The sequence below is a fragment of the Polyodon spathula genome, chromosome 7, assembly GCF_017654505.1.
Source record: "Polyodon spathula isolate WHYD16114869_AA chromosome 7, ASM1765450v1, whole genome shotgun sequence".
Taxonomy (NCBI): Eukaryota; Metazoa; Chordata; class Actinopteri; order Acipenseriformes; family Polyodontidae; genus Polyodon; species Polyodon spathula.
In genome coordinates, this window is record NC_054540.1 from 8249623 (window position 1) to 8276665 (window position 27043).

The 27043-nt window shown below is 36.9% G+C and overlaps 1 protein-coding gene across 1 annotated transcript; it reads left to right on the plus strand.

The window, feature by feature from the left end:
- Positions 1–26328, plus strand: LOC121318102 (protein phosphatase 1H-like). Its single transcript, XM_041254395.1, has 10 exons — positions 1–420; positions 7008–7173; positions 8930–9274; positions 11247–11359; positions 12835–12919; positions 15688–15806; positions 21229–21292; positions 22026–22133; positions 23915–24066; positions 24592–26328. Exons 1-10 carry the CDS (start codon positions 188–190, stop codon positions 24737–24739), a joined length of 1533 nt encoding a protein of 510 aa, XP_041110329.1. The 5' UTR covers positions 1–187; the 3' UTR covers positions 24740–26328.
- Positions 26329–27043: the final 715 nt, after the last annotated feature.

The window sequence follows — 27043 nt, forward strand, 5'->3', positions numbered from 1 at the left end:
CATGACGCTACTCATCATTAGTTTATTTCCGCGTTCACTGGGATCTTGCAGGACTCAATGAATCCGTAATCGCCGTGCCCTATCTGTTCATTGGCTTTTACGCACATTCCGGAACTGGGGGTAAATTGGGGTAGAGGCAGCATCAGTGCATTTTTTCTAAGTTCTAGATCCACGGTGCATTAGTAATATGCTCACAAGGGTGAAGTGTGCTGTTGCCAATTTTATGGGAGGCATCATGGCTGGCAGCGCCAGTGGTGATCATCTCAGCGGCTCCGAGCTGCCTCTGAAATACCCCTACACGAGACCCGATTTCCTTGGGCTGTGTCAGGACGAGATAGAGTGCTCCGCAGATCACATCGCCCGACCAATACTGATTCCGAAAGACACCGGGACACTGCCATGGGCCACGGGCTATGCAGAGTAAGTATTGCGTCCATGTTACTGCATCTCCTACTGTAACTGTATGTACCAAACGATTACTTGGCTCAACACCCGTGCAATAGGTAAACGTATGAAAGACTCGCTCATTTTAAAAAGGCCAGCCTCAGATATTAAATGAAACCCGTGTTATCAAACTAAGCAAATATTTGCAGGTGCAAAATGAAGATTAGCCTGTCATTGCGGCAAAGCTTCCATTAAAAAAAACAAACAAAAAACAATTTGCACTTCAGGCGAATGACATTCTAGATGTTTGATGAAATGACCATCAGAACCTTAGTGACAATGAGATGTCACCCATTTGTAATGTAGAATTGTCTCATTTACTGTAGTTAAAAAAACAAAACAAAAAACAAAAACTTAACAATTCAAACTGCCTTATTTTACTAGTGGGACCTTACAACAATGTATTTGGACGTTTGAGAGGTACCTTATGCCAGCGAGGGACCTCGCAACAGTGGTAAATGGGTTACATTTGAAATTGAATACAGGACCGGTGATTATTATTTTTGCAATGTTCACTCATAAATGAATGGCAGAACCGAGGGAATATTCTGATGAGGAATATGGTGTCATCCTGTACGTGTTTTAGCAGTAATCTGTTATGACATTTGAGTTGGATTAAGAGCCATCGTCATTCGTTTTTTTTTTTTTTTTTTTTTTTTTTTCACTGCAATGTCAGTTTAAGTATGTCATCACTTTTAAGTTCACTTCAGTTTTGCCAACCTGTAACCCATATTTCAATTTAAAATCCACACATGACTTAAACTGCGTGCATTCGTCGCTTTAATTTAATCTGGCTAAATATACTCTCCACTTGCAGGAGACTAGTACTGGTGATGTACATTATGAGGTGTATTTTCTCCGAAGTAGAGTGTGCTAGATAGATCGTGGTAAACCAAACGTAATCAGCTTTCCTGATTACAATATATAAAATAAGTACTGCAATACTGAGGCAATACGTCATTGTAGCTTTTGGTCAGATCTGAATAGTGCTACATTGTAAATGGCTAAAAAGAGAATATATATGGATTTGCACTGCAGACCCGTTTCAGATCATTGAGTAATCAAATTACAAGGGTTTTCTCTCCTTCCTGATCAAGAACAGCTCCCTCTAACATAATTGAGTGTTTTGATTGACTGATTTTGTTAATGCTCCCAACACCACTCCTGCTATTGACCCACAGGCATTAAGCTTTTTCTAAGCCTAAAACGTGCTTTTATCTAAATTACAGTGCATCTTTAAGAAAAAAAAGGGGCTATTCTGTACACAAAATGCACATGCCTATGCTAGACAGTGTTTTTTTTAGTCATATAGCCACCCAGAGAAAGTATGTTTGAGGCCTCTTTGTTTTCTGTGGAATATTGTCATTGTCAGGACAACTCTTTAAAACAATCTGTTAGAATTATATTTTAATTAGAATATGAAAACAGTTGATACACGGTAAGCATGCGTCACAGCATTTTGACTTGCTTGGTTTTGGTACTTGGCCTCCCCTTTCAGGGCCCTTGGTGCTGCCGTCAAATTATGATTGTTTGAGGTACTGCAGGTAGGGAGACAATTTGACAGTGAGGCAAAAATAGAGAAGAATTCAACTGAGAACATGTCACAGACTGTAAAGAGAGGTAGGGCTCCATTTCCTGGTACTGATTTAAAGTGGGGAATGTCTGCTTGACTTTTGGTGATGGTTGCAAAGATTGGAAATTTTATTTTCCAGCTATCTTAACAGTACAGAACACGACAAACGGATTAGCTACCTCATTTAGTAAACAACTGTCAACTCACTTGTTTTTTTTTTTTTGTTTCTACTTTGTTTTGAAATGCAGTTTGAAACAAATGCAGAAATACGTATTTTATATTATATATATATATTATATATATATATATATATATATATATATATATATATATATATATACAGGGAATTGTATTGAATATTTTCATTCTTCCCTTCATTTTTGATTGGAGATCATTTTCATCATTCATTTGTTTTACCAAGATTTAATGGGGGAAACAAAGAAGGCTGTTAGCTGTTATTGTCCCCACCCATTCTTAACGGGGGCTTTTACTTGAGCTTCAACTGAATCTGTCCTTTGCTGGATTGTGACAGCTCCTGGATCTTCATTCATCTTGAATGAAATGTCAGTAGTCTATGCCTAATGTTGAGTACTGTCAGTGCTCCTTATCCTAGATTACTAGTACTACTAAATGTTTAACAGTAATATACTAAACTGATGCATACACAGGGTTAAACATTGCTAATAGAAACCCAGCAAAGTTTTTATTTTTTTCTTCTATTTGGTGAACCACACAATTCCAGGAAATCAGCCCATTATGGTTAGTAATTGTTATGAGAGAGCTATGTTCTACTTAGCAATCAATAAAGAAAGAGCATCAGAACTTAATTTATTTAATTGGTCAACAAGGAAAAACACAATTGAGCAAAGTAACTTGTTTTCAGAGGTCTCTGTGGAAAACATGTTAACCCTTTAATCACCTTGCATGTAAAACTCTTTCATGTAGGGCTCTATCCACAAGTTTAGATGGTACATGGTACTGTATAGTTGTTCAACCATGTTTATTATAAAAAAACTGATTAAACATGGCACTTATATATTTTTTTATATACAGTATTTTAACATATGGGTCATTCCTTGTGAAATCAACAAAGAATTAGTCTTCAGAACTACCTTCACTTTTTTAATGATATTTGCTAAAAAGCAGCGGTATATTGATTATACGTGGTTTAGATCAATTGTATTCTACAGTGCTGCTGATACAGTAGCGAGGTATAGCATCAATCTATTATCCTTGTGTTTTGGTTCATACAATTGTGATGCTGTTCGCAAGTCAAAATATGTAAATCATCTACCATACAGCTTGCACACCTGCTGCCCCCGTGACACCTGCAGGGCTAGATTTTTTCGTCCAGAAGTTGGTAGCTGTCCTACATCCACTTTGATTGTAATGAAGCAATTGGCTTGGCTATGAGATCGGACGATGGCCACTTGCCATCTGGTTTCCTGAGCTGTTGTGGGAAATCGCAGTGGTCAGGGAACGTAACTGGACGTCGTAAACTGGGGAGAAAATAACTGGCCACTGTAAATAAAAGTATAGTTTAAATGTAGTAAATAGGATTGGGAGACGATGTTTATATTCCGAGTTAAAATATCCCAGTTAGCACTAATCATGGACTACTGAATGTGTGGCTGGTTTCAAAGTGCCCAGTTAGCACTAATCATGGACTACTGAATGTGTGGCTGGTTTCAAAGTGCCCAGTTAGCACTAATCATGGACTACTTGCCTAAGATAACATCCACGATTAGTGGTAATTGGGATCTATGAAATCAACCCCTAATGTTACCTAGGGCACACAGTAGGTTTGTCTCGCAATAAATAGGCTTTTAGAAAATTAAAAAAATAAATGAAGTTGAAACCCAGTAATATTATTTGTGTGCTTTTACATTGGGTAATAGAAAGTGGCAGCATTGTGAAAAGGCTTGGGGCTGAAGAAGTTAACACTCCTATACTGTACAACCTTTCTGTGTTTAAACAGATCTGCATTGGGTGTGGGTGCATGGAAATATCATCTTGTTGGTGTGTGTGGTATACAGAGTTGAGCGTTTTAACAAACTGATTTTAATTAGCTTGCAGTGTACTTCTAAGAGCATTTTTATGCAATGCTGAGTGTAGCAGGTTTTCCATTTGTGGCTTCATATTTGCAGAATATTGACATGCAGTAAATGGGTTAAATATCTTGTGAGATGGCACATAGAGTGAATCTACTTTGTTGTGATTCAGGGATGCTTTATTTTATACACTAGCACGCCCATGCTGAGAACCCCTTATATACACAGATTCTTATTTTCAGTTTTTCCTGAAAAATGTACTTATTTTACCAATAAAATCTGTTACTATTGGTAGATATATTTTTATAAATAATAATGACACATAGATTTTAGGGGCTGCCTGTTTAAATCCAAGCATTGTATTGGAATATACAATACACACAAGCATGCGCATGCCTGTGTATTTACTGTGGAATCATCATTCATAATACTGGTTAGCTTACACAATATTAGCAAATATTATTCAAATAGATTTGTATTATTATTATTATTATTAGTAGTAGTAGTAGTATTATTATTATTAGTATTATTATTATATTTTGTAATATTTAGTTGTATTCATACTAGCAAGTTAAATCTATTCTACACTAGCACATGCACTCTAGGTTCCTCTGGGTTAAATGGCCACACTAATATTAGTCAGGTCTGCATTTGGAGCATTAGAAGTAATTCCTTTTAAATGACTTTATACGGTGAGGCCATTTAATTCTCTATGATTGTCAGCTATGGGATGCGGAAGTGGGAGATATGCCTTTTCCTGCAGTATTGTACGTTTGGTGCATCGCCTTCAGTGAAAACTTGCAGTAATGATGTTTCTAACATATTTATGAATAAAATATCCTTCTTATCTAGCATCTTCACACTCCTGTTGCTGTTTAGCCTTGCTTTTACTAAGGTTTACTATGGAAAGCTTATGTATTCTTCAGTGTGATTTACTATACCTCTGTGCTTTACCATGCCTGTCTGTTTTCAGTAGGCTTTACTATTTGCTATTCTTACCATGGAAAAAGGGTAGCAACCAAGGCAGAGCTTCTTACACAGCTTCTAATGACACAGTAGTCTGAAGCCTTCATGAAGAGGGGCTCTTATTTCTGTTGCGCCTTCTAAGAGGGAAACCACACATTATCTGTTGTATAAAGGCCCACCTTATAATCAGGAGAACTGCGTAAAAAAAGACTTTGGCCTCAATGGCTGCTGTGCTGTTGAGCTGGCTTGACTATGTGTCATTATTTTCATACTTCCATATTGTATCTACTTATATCAAGACAATTGCTTATCCAACTTTTGATTTATTTTTATCCTTAAAAATAAATAATTCAATAAATAAATAAATAAATAATAAAAAGTCCTGTTTCAAGTGGTGAAACACCTCCATGCAGGATAGGGTTTCCTTATTCCTCAGCTATCATTTCCATTACCAAGCAAACACCTAAAAATTGAATGTTGCTATATTTATTCAGTCAGTTTACATTTCCAGCTGGTTATCGCACTGCATACAGCAGGATGCAGGTGGTCCGTGCACTTCATGCATACGCTGGAAATTGGTAACTGTTGCAGTATTTTCAGTGCTTGCATTTACTGTACTATACAGAAAGCCAAGAGAAAATGGGAGTTATCACATCACAAGGGGCTATCATGTACACACACTTTGAAATAAATAATTAAGAAGGTCCTCTGTTCTTGCATTTTCTTCGATGGGACATTAATTAATGAATATGTTGTGCTGCCTGTAGGGGAAGACCGGTGCAAGTTGTTAGCTGTTGGAACATTTTATTTAGATAAAAATGAATTTTTGTTCTTAGAGTACAACTCACAGAATGGGTTAAAGATTAAGTCAGATTCTGGTTAAATTCCTACTTAGACAGTAAGTTAATAAAGATCTTTCTGGTCACTTTGTCCTTGCTAAGACAAGGCTGACCTCCAAGATATTTGATATCCTTTGATATCCAGTTCTAACATGAAAGGCATTTGCCATTTAGGGTGGATCATTGTTTTTATGTCAAACATCTTTACAAACTAGAAATAAAACAGGTTTTCTTAGGAAATTACAGTTTATTTTATGAGGGTTATATAACTGGCTAATTCAAAGAGAAACTGGATTGAACAAGATGCTTTGAAGCTAGGGTTAAGACAAGTGGACAATCAACCAAGTGATGATCTGTGTCTTTTTTCTCTGATTGGTTTAAGGAAAAAACATGATGTCACTGAGAGACTGCATTTAAACTGAGAATACTGAAATGTTCTTTGTATTGCTCTGATCCGTGATTCAACCTGAATCTGCAAACAGACAGCGGGTTAACTGTCCCCAGAGCATCTAATAGGTGATTGTGATTCATGCAGGTTGCAGTCTGTTTGACTGGATTTGTACATAGTTCACATTTGAATGATGGCAATCTGTCCTCGGAGCTTTTAGAACTGCTTGGTCAGTCTTATGCAATAAGTCTCACCCCCACCCATGACTGATGTTCGGCAAAAGTGAAAGCTGCAAGAGAAACCAAGCTCTGTTATTAGATTTATCATTTCCCACTGCACTTAACACAGTACAAACCTGAAAGTGCAGCATCTGAAATATTCCTTCTTTTTAAAAGGGTAAAGGTAGACTCCTGCTAACTATAGTGTGGAAAACATCGATGCTTTCTTTAGTTAGTCCAAAGATGTGTCATCAACACAGAATAGTGGGAATGGTACAATATATTTACTATCTAGTGAACAAAGCAGTCATTTGTTAGAATGTATAGACTTTAGATTTTATAGACAAGTGTGTGTTAAGAATATTTAAACAGTGGTAGATCTATCACCATTTAGTCAAGTGAATTGCCCACCCCCAGGTCTTGTGTTGTCTCTCCGTCATTAGCAGTGTTTTGTTTGTTTGAACGAGTCCTGTTTTAATTAAACCCTGAGTAAGGATGTGTGTTTAAATAGCTTAATTTGTCTTGCAGAGTTATCAACGCAGGAAAAAGTTCACTGAATGAAGACCAGGCCTGCTGTGAAGTAGTCGTTTTGAAGAAGAACTCTGAGGTCCCGTCCACACCGAATAAGAATTCCAACGCAAAGCGAAGGTCTTCATTGCCGAATGGAGAAGGCTTGCAGCTGAAGGACAACGCAGTGAGTACAACCATAAAGTATCAATTCAGAGAGAGCAGGACAGTGAACTAGAAGCTGTCAACCCTGTTCCCCTGGTGAGCACCCTCTGAATTGGCACTTGGGCTACCTGTACTGGCCTAGTCAGTTGCAGAAATAACCTCGCCCTCAGGGTGGAGTTAGGTATTACACAGACAGTACAGCAGTCGGCTTTTGGAATTCATTTCACTGCCCTCCAGCACCCCCAAGTAGCTGTTTCTCTGTGAACTCAGGTGGACACATGCAGTGTTGGTCTTTGTCCAGTAGCCTGCCAAAATCAATGTCGAGCTCCTGGGGGTACACAGTTGGTTGCTTGGCAGTGGTGTTGGAGGACACCCACTGACCTTACAATCTCTTGAGCTGTTGGGGGGAGTTTGATTACAGCACGTAACTGGGCACTCTAAATTAGAGAGACAAACTTGTGTAAAAGAAGAATTGTGTCTTTTATACATATATATATATATATATATATATATATATATATATATTATATATATATATATATATATTTCCTATAGCATATTCTATGTTCAGCTTTCAAAAATGTTTCAAAATGTATGATTGCGTACAAATCGTAAAATGAGTTCCTATATTTAGAAATTACATAATGGAATGTTATTCAAAGACTGTAATATATAGAAATTGCAATGCTTCTGAGAGATGACACAGAAACATTTGTAGTTCATAAATAATGCATTTGCACAGTGACAGACTTTATCTGTTGCCACATCCCAACAGGGTAATCTCCAAGGTTGTCAGCAAATCTTTTAACAGGCTAGAATATTGTATATTAACAAAATATCGGATCACAATTACTGCTACAATGTATCTGAGGAAAATGTTTGAATGTTCAAAGTTCTGTGTGTTATAAATGCTTGAGTTCATTACAAACTATCTGAGGAAACTACAGCTGAGAAGTGAATAACAAGCCAAAAGAGCTGTCATATCCTTCCGAAGGAGACTTTGAAAGGGTCAACGTTCCTGCTCCTCTCCGAAATATTGGAAACATGCAGAAACTTTACAGATACTGTACCACAAACCCCCATTGATACCAAAGGCTAAAATCCAGTCCTATTTGAACATGACCTGTAAAACCTAGTTCATTCAATCTGAAGTGAAGACAAGACAGAAGGGGCCAGGTGGTTCTAGGCCTTTATGTCTGTCACCTCTGGAGGCCTGAGTTTGAAGGACCTGACAAGACAGGGTTGCGAGAGTAAGCTCTTCTGGTGCCTGACCGATCTGTGCCAAACTGCTAGCACAATTTCCCTTTCATGAATGTTAGATTTGCTTGTTATCACCTTATCCAAGATTCCAGTAGCATCTATATGTGAATTTAATCTTAACAGTACATCACATATTTACACCAAACCTTTAACCTTAACGTCACTATGTAGGATTGAAAAATTGCTATTGAGTCACCTGGCGGATATTACAGTATCTGTACCACAGATGCTATTCAAAGTGTGGATATTCCTGGAGCGTTTAGTCCCAGACCATTCGAGAACTTGCACTAAACTCAGAAGAACCATTCAAATAAATAAATAGAACAGAAAAGTGACCACAGAAACCGGATTTCCAACAAGTACCCAACATCTTATGTTTATTATGTGTGTACTTTACATTGGTAGGTTTGGGATCAATACAAAACCACAACACAACAAAAACAGACAGGCCTTTTTGTTGAAAACCATCTTAAGCAGCACTGTGGCTATTTGTATTGATGTACTGTTTCTACCCTCAGGATTTGGAAGGTCTTACTTTGCATTACTGGGCCCTCTTTGACGGGCACGCTGGATCAGGGGCGGCAGTGTTCGCCTCCAAAGTGTTACAGCAGAAGATAACGGAGCAGTTGCAGGACGTTCTGGATGTCCTTAAAAACACGGCTGTGCGTCCTCCCGCCTGCCACGGGGAGGACCCTGACACCACCACCCCGAACTCAAGGACTCTGACGAGGGCCGCCTCCCTGCGAGGAGCAGCTGGGGCTCCTGGTTCCCCCAGCACACCTCCAACCCGCTTCTTCACTGAGAAGAAAATCCAGCACGAGAGTCTTGTGGTTGGGGCAATCGAAAATGCTTTTAAAGAAATGGTAGGTACTCTTTCCTTTATAGGAAGTAATTGATCAACAGAGCTGTGGGTACAGACCTCTTAGTTTAGTTTATTCATTTTGTGGCTGCAGGGCCAGCACAGGTACATCTCAGTAGTGCAGGCATTAATACAAAGTGCTAATCAATAGTGTTTGGATGTGCAAGCAGCAGATTAAAAAGAACATTGCCCTCTGTTCAAAGTGCTCATTTATAGAGACAAACGGACCGTTCCCTGCTAAAAGGAAAGGATAAATAAAAGATTTGTGCCTGTCATGGAGCATGTCTTTCTTCCCAGAATTAATTAACTAAGATCCCATTATTGGAGTGGACTTAATTGTGATCTGAGGTACCAGCCTTCTTTAAACCACTTTTGAATAAAGTACTGCAAGCTTTTTCAAATGAAAAGTTGTTTTGAACAATTAATCGTACAGTACTTCAGACCTAAAATTAACACTCTATTTTACAGTTCTGGCTAATAACATTCAGTGTTGTTTTTAATAGGTTCCTAAAGGTTTGTTTCATATTTACGTCTCGTATTGCTGAATAAGTAATATTGTGTAAATGTTATCATTGAAATCAGTTGAAAAACAAGTGGGGTTAGATTTAGAGCATCAAGAATGAATTGTGTTAAAATGTTCTGCTCTGTACAACCACTAGATGGCGGGGCATCCCATAGTAATGTAGTGCTTGATTCCCTGGCCTCACACCGGAACTGCAATGGAATGGTGCTCTGCTGCATTCGGGAAATTATTTTAGACTGGAAAATCAGTGGCACAGAAATGTACTCTTAAGCATGCATGTATTTGGCTGGCAGGTTTACATTAAATGAAGACAAAGGATTTTAGTACACTCTGGTGAACTACCTCTTTTGAATAACTATACTATACTGTATAGTAGTGTATTCTTTTTAGTATCATTTATTGTGTGATTGGCTGTGCATTTTATGGTAAATATCCCAGAGTATGCCTTATTCTTATTTATCTGTCAGTTGTGTGTTTTCAATGTGTAGTTCTAGATGTTGTGTTTTTTTGTTTGTTTGTTTTTGTATGCAGGGTTGCTCATCAGTCAATGTTAAACAGATCCTCATGGTTTACTCTTTTAGGATTTACATTTTTTTTTTCACAGATTCCTTCTGCGACAATAAAGGGTAACCTCTACTGTGACTACAGTGGCTAAATGTATATGTTATATATACAGGAAGTATGTAATAGTATCACTACAACTACCTTTGGGGAGTATAAACAAAATAGTGAACAAGATGTTTTTTTTTTTTTTTTTTTTTTAATATAAAGGGCACAAGTGGCTAAAGTGCTGTGGAAGAGTGTTGTAAACACTAGAACCAGCCACACACTGGCAGTATTCAAACCAGTCCCTAAGGAAGAAAGTTATCTTCATTCTTTGGCAGTGCACCGCCAGTGCTTTGTTGTGATTTAAAATATCTCCCATCTGAACACTATGAATAAAATAAATAAATAAATAAAGGAAACCTATTTTGCTGTTGCGTAATCCTCCAATATAAATCTATATGTGCCTTTTGAAATAAAAACAATAAAAAGAAAACCCTTTGATTCAAGCAGAGTATTTTCTTTTTCAGTTTCAAGAGATTGATATTCTGTGAGCATTCCTCGCCTTATAAAAGATATATAATTACAGAAACACTGAAAGAGAAGCAGAACAGCCAACATGCTGTAGCCTCCTTGGAAAGTCCTGGGAGATTTCATCCCCAATTCAATTGCACGGTCACACTGGAGTTTACGGAACCACGTCTAACACTAGATCATTTCATCTGCTTCTCTCTGTCCTGACTGCTTGCTCATTTCTCTGTATCCCATTGAAATAAAGAGCTGAAATTGCCTTTTTAAACATGTTTTCTCGCACATGGAAATTAAACTCTGTGTCTGGCTATCACTAAAGAGCTGATTTTCTTTAACTCGTATATTTATTTATTTCTGCTTGTATTTCTTGTTCTTATAGGATGCCCAGATTGAACATGAAAAAAGCATATACTATATCTCTGGGGGCTGCACTGCGCTGGCTGTGGTCTTCCTACTGGGGAAACTTTACGTAGGAAATGCTGGTGACAGCAGGTGAGGGAGTGCTTGCATCTACAATGGGTAGCCCTGGTTCATGGGCGGCATGGTAACAGGTAATGAAGCTGGGATCGCTGTGTGCTGGGTGGATCTGCACGTGCGTTTTGTTAAGATCCTAATTTCATGCTGGACCCTGAGTCACAGCTTTAACTTAAGAAATGTTTCTTCAGAATAGGTATTGTTTTTAAATAATAAAATACTTCATCCATAAAGTCAAAACTGTTCATCACAAAAATAAACCTTGAAAAACACATTTGTTTACCTGGTCTGAAGTGTTGTGTTAAAAAGAAAAAACGCACCAATCAAGATATGTTTATGTTTCATTAAACTGTATTTTATAAAAAGTATAGGAACTTTTCACAAATACCATATAAAACAAATACAATAGAACCGTTTGCAGATTTTGAGACCATTATATAATTGTCTTTGATTGACACAGTATATTACTGTACTTAATCACGCATTAAATCTGTTTTTGTTGAAAGCCAATTTGGTGGTGGTGGGGGGGTCTGCTGAATGTTTAAAGTCACGTGCCAAAATACTTAAGTGATTCAGTATTCTCTCAATTAACTGTTCATGGAAATAATTGAATTTCCAGACATGGCTTTGTTACGCCATATGCAATTTTCCTAATCTTGTCCTGACAATGATGTGTTAAGCTTTTAGAGCAATAGCTGTGTTCTAGTATTAAATGTTTAAACTACATTTAATCGAATCACATTAGTTGTCGTACGGCTTGTTTTTCCCCTGTCACTTCAGCTTTCCCTGAGGGGACAGGGTGATCTGAATTGCAAATAAAGAGTAACACTTTCATTGTGTTTCCAGCAGATCCTATCCCCGTAACGTTGGTAACTATTGTGTACTCTACAGTCATCATCCCGCGACTATATTGAGAGCTTCTATAGGGTTAGTTTTTAAGGGTTGCTCCAGATCCCAGATCTAGTACCTTTTTGTGTGACAGGCGAGAATTGTACAGTTTGCAAAAGATGAACCAGGGGAAAAAAAAAAAAAACTATAAACATAACACTTCCATGAACTGAATGACAAAACATTACTAGTGTTCTTGAAACATATATGGGAGCTTCTGTAAATCAAGGTCAGTACGTTGGGTCTAGAAACGAACAAAAAAAGCCATCCATCTTCCTTAATTATAAGATCCAGTACACTCTTTGTTTACAGGTGAACCCCTGGTTATATTAAACATTCCCCATCTTGATGCAAAACATGCACAAGCTGGTTATTGGTGACCCCTAACTGCCTAATGACAAGTACAGTATTCTCGTTTGACTAAAACAGTTTTACAGAAGTGGTGTCTTGGTTTGGATTCGGTTGATTTAACAGTTCCTTGAAGAATAGTAGAATAGGTTTATTGTACTAGAATATTGAAGCAGTCATTTCAAAATGACTTCATCGTGTAATTGCAATTACAAAACCCAGCACATCATGTGATGTTTGTCTTTCTTTATCTTTAGGGCTATTATCATTCGAAATGGAGAAATAATCCCAATGTCATCAGAGTTTACCCCTGAGAGTGAAAGACAAAGGCTCCAGTTTTTGGTAAAATATTTTGGGTTCTATTTTCTAAGCATAATCTCCACTCTCTGTTTCTGTTTTTCATGAGGTGTGAAATTGATGTTACAAAATGAAAAACAAACCATGCATTGGATTGGATTGAATTTACTTTTGTTTTACTTTTTGTTGAATTAACAGGTTTTTCTTCTTTTAAAAGTTAGGAGTAAATGAATGCTCTAAACAGTTGCATTAAGCATAGGGTCTTTCAGAAGACTTCACAATGTGCTGTGTAAGGAACTGACCTATGTTAGCTGTTAATAACCCTAATGACCGGTGGATTTGTCACAAAGAGGGTGCATGTCTCATTTTACCATGTTGTTTTTTTTTTTTTTTTTTTTTTTTTTTTTACAGGATTCCAGGTATTTTACACCATATTTTGGATAACTGAAGAATTTCCCAGTAAATACATTTCCAGTATCCATAGCCACAAGTAGTAATATGAATGTGTGCATGTGAATTGAAGCATTTTGCATTGTATGTACGTCCGTATAGTATGTGACTGTAAGATAAATGGCTAAGAATACCTCACTTTAAGCAAATACTGTTTCAATCGAAATAATAATACATCATTTCAAACTACAGGTACTGGTACGGTAAGGTACCAGAGGTTTTGAATCTATCACTTAAGAAGTCTGCAAAAAAACAAATGCAGCCTTTTTTTATAGGAAAATGTCAATAAGTTAATCCGTGAGGTTGTGGTGGCGCTTCGAATGTGTAAAACATGAAATTAATTTTCCAGTTTCTCAATAAACCCTCAAATGCAATTTCAGCATTATTAGTTCATGTGCATCCACTTGTGGACCATCTGCTTAACCCTTATATACCCAGCAAATGCCGATTTTTTTTCTTAAGGCATGTCTCCATTTCCAGTGGGTTCAAGTTTTAGGGCTCAACTTTGATGACCGCTAATAAAAAGGAAGGCAATGTGCAAACTTGAGCATCTGCGTTGCGTCCTGCCATATCACCTGTGTTGTGAACCTGAAAAGAGCAAAAGCTGCACAAGAAACTGAATTCCCCTGTTAAAATGGAATACTTCTTACCTTTCAACGTTTCTTTGATTCTTTTGATAATAACATAAGAGTTATTTCTATTATAGTAAACATTGCTCCCTGTGGGGGCTTGTGTTGGGTACAGTGCAGAAACTGTTTCTGTACAATATGGAATTTTATGAATGTTGTTGTTGCAGTGAAAAATATAGATTTGCAGGAAACTTTCTTTTTTTTTTTTTTTTTTTTTAAGTGCACTTCATAATTAAGGCTATGATTTTGGCACGGTAATTTCTTAGTACATTTGACGGACGAGATGCGGCAAAAAAACAAGAATTCACGGAAAGGTCACCAAATAATGTAGTTTTAGCTATGTCAACATACACAAGCTTTTAAATAGTACACCAAAACCAATAATATAAAGACTATTGCTTTTGACTACTGACCAGTTTAAATGATACTTTAGAGTACAAAACTTACAGTACATACTTCAAACTCCGACATAATTTCTGGTCTAAGTCGGAATTGCGTCTTGTAGAATCTTGAGACGTCCGTCTTTTTTGGAAGGGTGTACAGCCTTAACCGATCATCAAACCTTTCGCCTGTCATTCTAAAATACCTCAAATACCTCCCACTGTCACATACCTGCATCTCTCAAAATAATGTTTGAAATACCTCCCACTGTCACATACCTGCATCTCTCAAAATAATGTTTGAAATACCTCCCACTGTCACATACCTGCATCTCTCAAAATAATGTTTGAAATTCTTCCTTTCAGGTTCTCTGTTGGTTGAGAGGACGGATGTACAAACGTCGCTTTTGATAATTTTTTTTAAACCTCTTGTATAAGAGATACAAACTAAAATGTAAATGCAGTCTGTATTTAAAGTATGAACAACAGCAGTGACCACTTTGCGCAGTAAAAAGGGCTGTGTCACGATACGTCCTTCGCACAGCAAATGGTGAAGCTGCACAGCTTAGCTGTCTGCGCCTGACGTATCGCATTCATCTGCAACAGAAGTGTGAACCAGGCTTTAGAGTTTTACAGGATTCTGAAACAAACGGCATTTTGTAAAGAAAGTTGGTAAACTTCTGTTATCGTATGCGTTTGTTCTGTCTACAGAAAACAGCTCTCTCACATGTGTTATGTGTTTTAGCTGTCACCCGGATATTTGGAACCTTCACGTCGAAAAAGGGGCAATAAAAGTGACCCAGAAGCAGTTAATTCCTGTAAATTTGCAGTTATTTCTTGTCTGTTCCAATTTTGTCCATACAAGGGTTGATTATAACAGTGTCCCTGGGTGTAAAGCCACCATCTACTGGCTTCATCTGTTTCTGTGTAAGTCTGCAAGGGGGTATATATGTGGTCATTCATCAGTGATTACTGCCTGTAGTTCTTTCAGGGAATTTGGGGGTGAAAAAGGGAGCGAGTGGGTTGTTTACAGCTATCCTCATGAGTGAAATAAACACAGCACGCCATGCTTGTTCATGGAGTATTCTGTTTATATAACAAGTTCAATCTATGGAAAGGAAAGTATGTTTAAACCTATTTTAAACAGCTGAATTCTGGGAATTACTTTCCTAACTGTAAATTAAACTCTACATCTGTTTAGCAACACAACATCATTTGAAATGGTTCAATTCAGGGGTGCCATTTTCTTAACAAATATATCGATCACAAGTGCTACGTATTGCAGGGGTTTTACTATTTGCCTACCCCTCCTGTGGGTTCAATGTATAATTGTGTATCCTTATGTTTCCACCAGGCATATATGCAACCTCACTTGTTAGGGAACGAGTTCACGCATTTAGAGTTCCCCAGAAGAGTCCAGAGGAAGGAGCTTGGGAAGAGGATGCTCTACAGGGCTTTCAACATGACAGGCTGGTGAGGACAAAACGGCTTTCCATTCCATAGCCAGGGGCTTCAAAAGGCCCATTTCAGTATTCTTCTTCTACCAAAAAAAGGCCAAGGAACGTATATATATATATATATATATATATATTTTTTTTTTTTTTTTTTTATTTTTTTTGCTTGCTGTTCTTTTGACATTCCCTTTGAAACTAGCCCACATGAAAAACAGAGCCGGCTTTTATATTTGATCTGGGCTTTGAACCTTTTATCCACTTTCTATAGTTTTGATAATTTGAAAACTTCTTAAACTTGTTTTTGTTCAACTTCTATCTATTTTTACTGTTTTACAGGCAGTCTTGTCAAATTGTCATCTTTTCAAGCTAGATTATCCTTTAAATTTCTGCTGCAGCGTTTTGATTAAATAGTTTCCTGTACTCCAATAAAGCCAGTTTATCCATCACTGTAAAACAGTAGTTTTAGGATATGCAGTAAAAGAAGCTAGTGAAATTCTTTGTCTAGAAGTAATTGGAATTGATACTAAGATTGCAAGTACACAACACAAACAACAATATACAAAACAATTAAAAACAAAGCATTGCTATCGTACTGTTGTCATATACACACATATTGCACAATAACACAAAGCAAATTAAATATCTACTTGCTGAAGCAGTTTTTATTTTAGTCAACTAGGTGTTCACCTGTGGCAGCAGTGCACTAGCAAAAGTCACAAGGCAGTGACATCAGCTCCCTAGCAACAAGCCTCCTATGTTGTTGTTGGGAATGGATTCTTTCAATGCAACGGGTTTGTGCATTCGAGAAAGAAGAGGAAGACTCGTTAAATTAATTGGAGACTGAAGTTGATGAGAAGCAATTGCCCTCCACTTTACGAATTAAAATGGTGTGCTGCTTTTTATACAAAAAATGAGAAAAAGCAGGTTGTGTAGAAGATTTATACTGGACCCTGACACCCGTGATAAAATGAGGGAATGGTTGTACAGTATTTATTTGTTAGCCTGTTTGTTTTTCTATGGGTCTCTCGCTATATCGTGGCCCTCGATATAGAAGAAAAAAAAAAACTTTTTAGTTTGAGAATCCTGTGGTTTTGTTTTATATCTAGGTCTGACACCATAACTTTTAAATCTCTTCCCCTCTTTCTGATCCTTGCGTGGGCATGGCAACAGCTAATTTTACAGATCAGTTGATTGGCAATTAATCGTTCCAGGGGCATAAGGGGATTCTTCCCGGGGAGATCTTTCTTAAAAAAAGATCATTATTAAGAAGAAAAAAAATGAAGGTCACAGTGACTTTCCCCTATAAAATGTTATTTTTATTCCTACTTTTGAAAATGTTAAAAATAAAAATTGTCGCTGTGTATTTTAACATGGGGGCAGGGAATTGAGAAAGAGAAAGGTCAAATGATTTTTTATATATCAACATATACTTTAATACCTGTGGTTGCAGTGCGATTAGGGCACGAGGCACAGCCACTGGCCTGTAATATATTTTAGTGTGATGAGGCTAATGAAATGCAGACCTGTGCAGCTGTATTAAGACAGTTGTGTAACTTGGAAACCTAGTTAGCTAATTGGAGAAAGCCAGATAAGTATAAATTGTATTTATTTATTTAGTTATTTTTTCCCCACTGTGAGTGTAAGGTGTCAGTGCCCTTGTAGTGCTCAGGTTTCTTTGCTTCATTGTGATGTATAGCCATGCATGTCAGACAATGAGCCTTCTGGACCACGGAAAGTTAAATCATCCAGAGGGGTTTTCTCCCACAATTGTTGCTCATTTATATTTACAAAATTATGAGCAGGTTCTGCCGGACAAATTGAAGCATAACCTTGTTTTTTTCGAATGAAATGTTGAAGAGTGTAAGATATTGTATTGGCAGCAGCTGTCTCGGTGCTTACCTATTCTCTCATTTGAACTGTTCCTTGCCTCCTGCCTGTGTAAATTGGATTGTGTTCAACTGCAGGGGAGTGGACAGGCACAGTGGGTGTAGTGCGGTCCTATGTTTTATTTGCATTGAAGAAAGCTTCAGTCCTGCGCTATAGATCAATAGAAATTAATTCATTGACTCAGAGGCAGGGCTTATTAGAGAGACCTCAGATATAATTCCTCAGAGACCCTCTTTAATAAACCAGTCCCATCTGATACTCTTCATTACCATTTACATTGATTCCTAAGGCATTAAAAAGAAAATGTTCCGGTCCCACTTTGTGCCAAAGAATTTTCCAGCCTGAGAAAATGCTGTCAAATTAAAAAAAAAAATTTAAAAAAATGCAGGTAAACAATTCAATTCAATAAATCTTTGTCTTTTTGTTTTGTTGTCGATTTGAATTACAAATAGCTCTGAAAGTAAGCCAGCTGTCCACAAATTATAGAAAAAAATAGATATTTTTGAAAACTGCCATTCATGCAATGTGACGTTTCACAAGGTTGATGTAATAATTTGTAGCACTGATAAATGAAATGGTGTGTTAACTTATAGAATATATTTTAGAAATATTTCATAATGCACTCAAATGGTGTAAAAAAATCAGCAGTGTGAGTAAGGTTATACTGAAATAATAATGTTGGTGCCATGGTAAATGCTGCAAATCTCTGGGGTCATTTGTGGGATAAAGAGTTGGTAGTGTTACAACAGACCATCAGCAGTTTTTTATTTTCATTTTCTGGTGACCTAATGACAGGGAGTTTCATTCATAAAAAGAAACTAGCTGAGCTGAAGACATTTCAATAGCCAAAATATGACATGCATATAGGCTAAAAAAAGAAATTGGGTGTTATATAGCTAATGCATTATAAGTATGTTTTTTTTTTTTTTTATATATATATAACTTGTTTGCTATTAATTTTTGCACCCGTCAAGCAAGTAGCTGCCTAAAACCAATACAGGCTTTGGCGCTTATATTTCGTTTTTCACTTTGGGGTATCCCAAAACATAATAAGATGATGCACAAAGTAGCCATAACAGACTTGTTGCTTGAACACTAATCTTGTGTTGATGCAAAATGGGCCTGTTGTGAAATTATGCCAGAGACTGGACTATGGTCAAACCAAGACTGCATAAAATACTGAGCAGGTTTGCCTCATATGAGAACTATTAAACAAATCTGCCAAGTGGATTTTCTTCTTCTATATTCTGTTTAGCTCAAGGCTTTACCATAATTTGTCGTCTCGATGATTAAGTGTGCTCGCTATTACAGAATGTCCGTGTACCGCAAAACCAGTTTAAAATTGTTTGGTTTAATTCTTTAACGTCGTGACCTAGTCAGTACCTGATTACTGCCTGTAATGTGTGTAAAGGTCTTCCAGTCCACAACAGCCATCTTCAATTCACCAGCTTGTTCGATACAGCAGTGGAATTTGGATGAGTCACCCATTTCATACAGTCTGTTTTGAAACCGTTTCTAAGCTGTGTTCTGTGTGACAGACTCCTGAGTTAGCACTGCCTGTTAGAGGCAATGCATTTCTGATTCAAGCTGGATATTTTCTCTAAAATGGAGGCTATACAGCAGGATTAGTGTTGTTAAATTGCGAGCTCTGTCTCGGGCCCTGTGATGGTGATAGATTGTTGTTTGCAATGTACAGGTTCTGCATGTTTTAAAGATTCCCAGCAAGCTGAAAAAACAGCAGGGGAGGAGTCCTGACCTGTACCGTACAGCACATCTCCTGACAGTGACGAATTACCCTGTCAGTGTGGAAAGCATACAAGGAGCTTATCCGGTACTGTAGAGTAACTCTGCTACAACCAGCACCAAAAGATTAGAGAGAAAGAGAATAATAAGATGATATTTGACCCCCAAGTTATTTTAATAAGTATACATGTACTGCTCAATTTGACAATACAGAGTATAAAAGAGCTTTTGAACAAAAATCACAGAAGGCTTAAGTATTTTATTTATTTACTGACTTTTATAAAGATAATCAGTAACCCAGTTTTTTTTTTGTTTGTTTGTTTAAATACTGTGTGTGCCAAAACCATTAAACCGAAACATTGTAATAGTTTACTAAGTTCACACAAGGAACGTTGCAACTGCTTTACATCAGGTTATCCCCAGCCTGCAACAGACAAAACACATGACCTTCCTAACAACAGCTGGCTGTTTCTGCTTGACGGTACATCTCAGTAAGCTCATTATACTGTACTTCACAGTCTACATGTGGGGTGACCTTGAGTTTCAACATCATCCAGAGACTACATCTGCCCCATGATCTTGGGTCAAGTTCTTAGAAATAACCTTTATAATTAAAAAATAAAAAAATAAATCAAAAACTGCCTTGCTGTTTTCTCTATTCATACCCATATACGTTTTTGTGCATCATATTGTAGTGTAGGAGCACCACAACACTATATTGAATATCTGGCTGAAGCTGGGAATGTGAAAAGCAATCGCATCAATCTAACAAGCTGCCTTTGCCTCTTCAGTTCTCTAGCCTAGTACATAAAGTGACGTGGACATAACAAATTTACCTTGAAAAGGCCAGACGTCGTTGAAACTAATCGTTCTGACAAAAGAAAACAGAAGATGAAAAGGATTTTCCAACCTGCTCCATATTATAAAGCAAACTTAGTTCTGGCAGTGCCCTTATTACACCTTCTGGAACGTTCCTGGGATCTTTGAATACCTGGTTTGTTCATTGTCTGCTATTTCATTTTCATGTTGGTTTGGCCCTTTCTTATTTCTCCCCACGGAAAACTGAATTTTACTGTTTTGGAATGATAGCTGTATCAAGTTGTAAAGATATAATTTAAAACCAGCCTCACTGTGTCCCGTGTTAGCTACTCTCAAAAGGTACCTGTCGGTGGTCATATTGATCCAGGATTGGTTTGTAAGATGACTCAGTTTGTTTGGTCAATGTCTATCTGTTTTTGCTTTCTCATTGCAAATCGCATGCTTGTGTTTTGTGCTCAGGTTTACTCTAACAGCTATTTCTTACTGTAGTCCAAAGTAAACATCTTGTGCAATGCAAGGATACTGTGAATAGGACACTGCAGTAAACATGTAGAATGAAATGACATGCGGCTGCCATGAATCAACCATGACCAAAAAAAAGAAAGAAGGTTGGCTCGCAATCATTCCATGTCAATTGAATCAGTGAAATTCAGTGTATTTGTCATGGCATTTACTAAGTCAGATATTTCAAATGTCACCTTCGACTAAGAAGCTATCGTCCTTTTTCTTTTCATACTGTTCATTGTTGGTAACAGCAATAATGTATGAATATTTAACACACTGTACACTTTTGTTGCGGTGCGTATAGCCGCCCTTGTAAAGAGGAGCATCTTAATCTGCTGTAAATGGTTTTTCAACAGCTCCTATTTTATAACCCATTACAGACTTCAGTGAATCAGCGCCTCATGTCCCAGAGATGATGGAGTGAATTTGCAGGGCAGTAAATACACTGCCCTTAACATTGACCTTTCATTGACCTCTCTTTTCTACAGGGCATATAAAACCATAGAGGAAGATGACCTGAAGTTTCCTTTAATTTATGGGGAGGGCAAGAAGGTGAGCTGTATCCACCTTGACAAAATGATTCCCATTGTGCCCCTCAGCCTGCCAGCTTGAAGGAAAAATGTGTCGCTCATATAACATATGTTGATCATTTGGGTGCGTCTTCAGGGATATCTGTTGTGGGTTAATATACTTTATATGGTGTGACTCCATCGGTAAACCCTCTCTCTACCTCGCACAAACACACATTGCCCAGAGTTCCAGCTTCACACACTGGTTGTAGAAAAGCTTGTTTTGCTTTCCATTAACAATGTTAATTGGGTCTTCAACATTAGTTTCCTGTCATTGAGATGAGGAATACAATTTGCAAAGGCTTTTAAAATGTGTGATACACATGCACATGATGATGATGTTATTATTATTATTATTATTATTATTATTATTATTATTATTATTATTATTATTATTAAATTATTTAGCAGAAGCTTTTATCCAGTTATTATCTGATTGATGCTTTAATGATATAACATGACCATATGTAAACCAGCTATCTGGGCTAATATTAAAATATGACTTTGGCTCATAATAAGCAGACTTGTGACCAATTTGGTCAAATTGCTTTTCCCTCACCTTTATGGTGTGACGGGTCTTTGGTAAGCTTCCCCTTGATAAAAAATGGATTAAAATGCACTATCTGCCACTATTAAGAGAAGATAGTGGTTTACTACGGTTGCAGAAGAATATAAGCCCAGTATATAAATAATGTCATGTTTTTTTTTATTTGCAGGCACGTGTCATGGCCACTATTGGTGTTACCAGAGGACTAGGGGACCATGATCTGAAGGTTCATGACTCTAACATCTACATCAAACCTTTCCTCTCCTGCTACCCCGAGGTATGTTTCTTTCTCATTTAAATGGTTCAGTGCATTGCTGAATGAATTATTCGTTATCAGTTCTGAGGAAAGCTGCAGGTGATGCTCAGAGTGATTGGCACCCACTTTGAAAAGTATAATTACACTAAGGTGCACTGTACAACTCTTCACTTAAACAGCAACATATTTCAGGGTTTTTTTTCTTTTTTTTTTTTATAAAAACTATACTTATAAATGACCAAACAGTCATTGGAGTTTCAAGAGTGAAACAGCCATTTCCAGTGAAATATAGTTGACGTGAACTGGAAAATCATGAGAGGGACACTCAAACAAACTTTTCATCTTAAGTCAGCTACTCACAGTAGAATGCTGTGCAACTCAATTGACCTACTTGTACCTCAGTCCTCCAAGCTATAAAAATGGGGCAGAAATAGGACTCTGATGAAAATTAAATGTTGCCTTGCTGTTTACTTATGCCTGGCCTATATAATTATTAATTCACTCAGGGCTAGATGGAGATGTATTTGACTTTCTGCTGTGCTTAAATATATCAAATGGACCTGATATTCTGTGAATGCCTTTATCTGGTTGTAGAGATATACAGTATATCATCACAGTCTGTGGCTAGGCCAAAGGTATCTCAAGTGAGATGGCCTAATCTCCTGTGAAGAGCTAAATGTGTTTGAAAGTAATTATGCGAGGCATAGTGGAAGAAACAGAGAATATAACACTAAACCCTTCTTGGTTTACTGTGCTATATCATGATAAAATAAAAGTAAACTGAGGCATAGCAATTCATATTGCATATTAACATAATTAAAACACACACACACACACACACACGGTAAAACCCTGTAACTGTGTTACTGCAAAATTACTTATTTTATGAAGATGTTTTAAATGGGCAAAAGGAATGTCCCCACTATAAATGTACCTATAGTGAAGGACAGATGCATGAAAGCCATACAGAGAATATTTAGATCAGATTTTAGATGGTTGACATTTTACAGTATGGGCTCATTCTGAAATCCAGCTGTCAGCATTCAGGGGATGTGCTTTTTCTGGGCTGTGCAAAAGGGGTGTAAAAGCAGTTACAAAGTAGCTGTCGGATCCTTGTTAATGTTGTTGCAAATAGCAGTAACAAGCAGAAATGGAATTGGCTGTTAAGGAGAATTTTCATGAAAATCATATTTGTTTCTTTTGTTTTAATTATTTATTTTTTGATTGGACCCTTCTTATACAACATTTATGAAGCATGGAGTTTAAATACAAATCCATCAGTGTGTCATGATATTTCACATTCCACATCCACATTCTGTTTTGATGTTCCGTGACACTGTGACACCAGTCAGTATGGATGTGGGATTATCTGAAAGTAAACTGGGTGGCAGAATACAGGACGTGAATAGTGTGTAATTCAATTACGGTAACTGCATGGAAAGGGCACAAAAGCCATTCACATCCAAAAACACTTATTTCACCAGAAGTAAGAGCAGGAATCTGTAGTTATGCAGTTATTACATTGTTATTAAATGGTTATATATGCATCATAATCTAAAGCGCTGCAGAAAACTGTATTGTTATGTACCATTGACTGCAAAGCTAACCTAAAGGTTCATAATTTGAAGTTGCATCTATAAATGTCTGCGTGAAATCAATCAAACAATCTATTTTATATAGCTCCTTTCATAGTGGACCACCAATAAGCACTTTACAAGATGCAGTAACAAGAAGAAAATCCATAATACTTTAAATACAGAGAAATGCATAATACATGAATCAATTTTACCATCTCTCTTTAGGTCAAAGTGTACAACCTTAAACAGCATGAGCATGGAGCAAATGATGTGCTGGTATTAGCCACAGATGGGCTATGGGACGTGTTGTCAAATGAAGAAGTGTCAGAAGCTGTTACAAATTTTCTGGCAAACTGTGACCCTGATGATCAACACAGGTACATGTGAGATTCTGCAATTCTGCATTAACACCAAAGGATTTTGCTCACACAATGTAAAATGTTTCCTAAGGTAGAGGTAACATTGTATACCTTCTCTTAGCTTTTGGCCCTGTGGCCAGTCATTTTCACAACAGCGACACCTGTTTTTTCTTTTTTTTTTGCTTGGTTTGATATGCACATTCATGGAGACAAGCAATCTTAATATTTTAAAATCTTGCTAAATTTAAAGTATTATTAAAATATACACTATTAAACTGGAACAGTATTTTTTACATTATATTTAAGAAGGATGTATTATAAAAATGTCTCCTCAATTAACTTTCCTAACCCAATTAGCCCATTGCCCCACCTATATCTAAACCAGGTTCAGATATACAGTACACGTATACAAATATGCACAGTAACAGTTGTGTGACTTGCTGGTTGGTAGTGTGCATAGTGGTAAATGATTTAAATTGCTTCTAGCAGAGTTGCTGTATTTTGTGGTGAAAGATTTCAATGGCACATTTTTTGCTGTGGCAGGTACACTCTGGCAGCTCAGGATCTCATCATGAGGGCTCGAGGAGTTCTGAAAGACCGAGGCTGGAGAATCTCCAATGACAGGCTTGGTTCAGGGGACGACATCTCTGTCTACATCATTCCCTTACTATATGGGAACAAACATCCCTAGCTATCGCCCAGTTTAAAAGGAGGCTCACTCAGGTTAACTGAGAAATGTTACCCTCTCGATGTCACCTCAGCTTCCTTACCTTTCCCCTCTCGTACGCATCACTTTGAAGGGGCTCTTGCTAACTAAACATGAGGAATCCTCCTTTTGTAGGCTACGCAATGACTTAAATGGTTGTATGTTAAGCTTCTCAACCTGAGAGCAATCCCAGGATTCCCCAGCTACCTTCTGAAATTCTGGATCACTTTAATAAGCCATAAGAAGCTGATCCAGCATTTTTAGATCCCCAGTTACTGATAAGGTAGCTTTTTGGTTGCCCACTAGCTTTGCACAGTTCTCTGATTTTAATTTTTCGATTTTGTAAGTTTACTTGTCATGGAAGGGATGTTGCAATAATTGTAGTAAGCCTGACCCCAAAGTTTGGATGACACAAATTGTGAGCCATGTGCAAAGAGTTTTTTTTTTTTTTCTCTTTTTTTGGTGGGGGTGTTAGAGGGGACAGTGAGGAGAAAAATTATTATTTTTTATTTTTTATGTATTTAAATATGTTTCAGAGAAATTATTTATTCAACCTTAATGCTTGATCTTTCCTTAGTGAATTACTGTATAAACTATATTGTATAAATAGAAATCACAGATGTATATTATTGAAAATGCTCATCTGTTTAAATATATTTAAAGTGTCAGGTATTTTATTATGTGTTGAACCAGTTATGTTCTAATGATCTAATTCAGATCGTGAATGGCATCTCAAGCTTGTATAAACACTATAAAGCAAACTTAAATAATAAAGTATAATTTGGCTTTCTTTGTAGGATTCCGTGCACCCAGGTCATAATGTGTGGTACTAGTGGGAGAAATGCCTAGAAATACTGATGAAGCAAATAGAAAATATTTTTGTTCCCTTAAATCTAATTTCCTCAGGAGACATGAGTAGGAACTTTTCATGCTTTGTTTTGATATGGTCACTTTTTATTTACAAATCCTCTTTTAAGTTGTTTTACCATTGTTCTGAGAAAATTGTTAGAAACAGGTCTGTTTTTACACTGTTAATGTGAGTGAATGCTATTGATGTGGAAGGGCAGTACATTGTGGCACTTTTGCTAAATGGTTCTGGAAAAGTAAAAGGCACAATAGTGGATAGCTGAGGAATCTAAATATCATGGTTTGTTTTCAGATCTGCAAACATTTTGATAAAACGATTGCTGTAAAATACAGCGTTAGTCTTTGTCCAAGCATTAGGCTAACATTGTTATTGATGCGATGCACAAATAGCACTCAGACCTAACTTAATTCATTGGTTTGCAATGTAACCTAAAGACATACATTTCCCTAGTGAAATATCGGGGCATTAAAAGTAAACTATGCACAGCATAGGAAACACTGGGGAATTTAAGAAGATGCCATTGAATATGTTTTTATTAAACACTGTATTATAAAACACAGGTATATATTTAAAAGCAACGTGCAATAATGTTATTTAAATGGATGTTATCAAACCAGTGCAAGCTGTATTCGTACATTTAACTAATTACAGATCATTTTTGGGTGCATTCCTTGATGTCTATATACAGTTAAGCTATCTATGTGTGTGTGTGTGTGTGTATATATATATACACACATATATATATATATATATATATATATATATATATATATATATATATATATATATATATATATATATATATATATATATATATTTTCGTGCAACGTACAATATGTTGATTATCAAGCAGTCAGGTGTGCAGGTGGTACAGTGTGCTTATTCATGGATTGTGGGCTGTTTTATAATTGCTGCTAGATCAGTTATAGATTTTGTTAAACATTTATACAACCCCCAAGAAAGGAAACAACATTATTTACACAAATACCTCAATAGTAGCAGCAGGGGTTGGAGGGTATAAATAATTTAATGCAAAACAAATTATTTTAATAAGACCCTGTCATTATATCAGCCTTTTGAAAAACGGAAGAAAACATATATAAGCAGAATTTTGAATTTGTAAATTTAAACAAATGAATGGCACATTCCACCACATGTTTTCATATTAAGGAGTTTATTGAAATGTTCTCCACCATGGCAGAATTGATCCATCCCAACCCTTTGTGTATAAGCTGCTATTGCTGTTTACCAAACAACAAATCAGTTTTGAAAAAGGACATCAGATTACAAACCGGGCTTTGCTTCATTTCTGTTTGATAAAAGTCAGAATAGAAATCCTCCAATTTCCCAGCACTTGATCATTCATGACTGTCCATATTTTTAAATAATGTCGAGCATTTTCCTGAATGAATGCTGTGTAT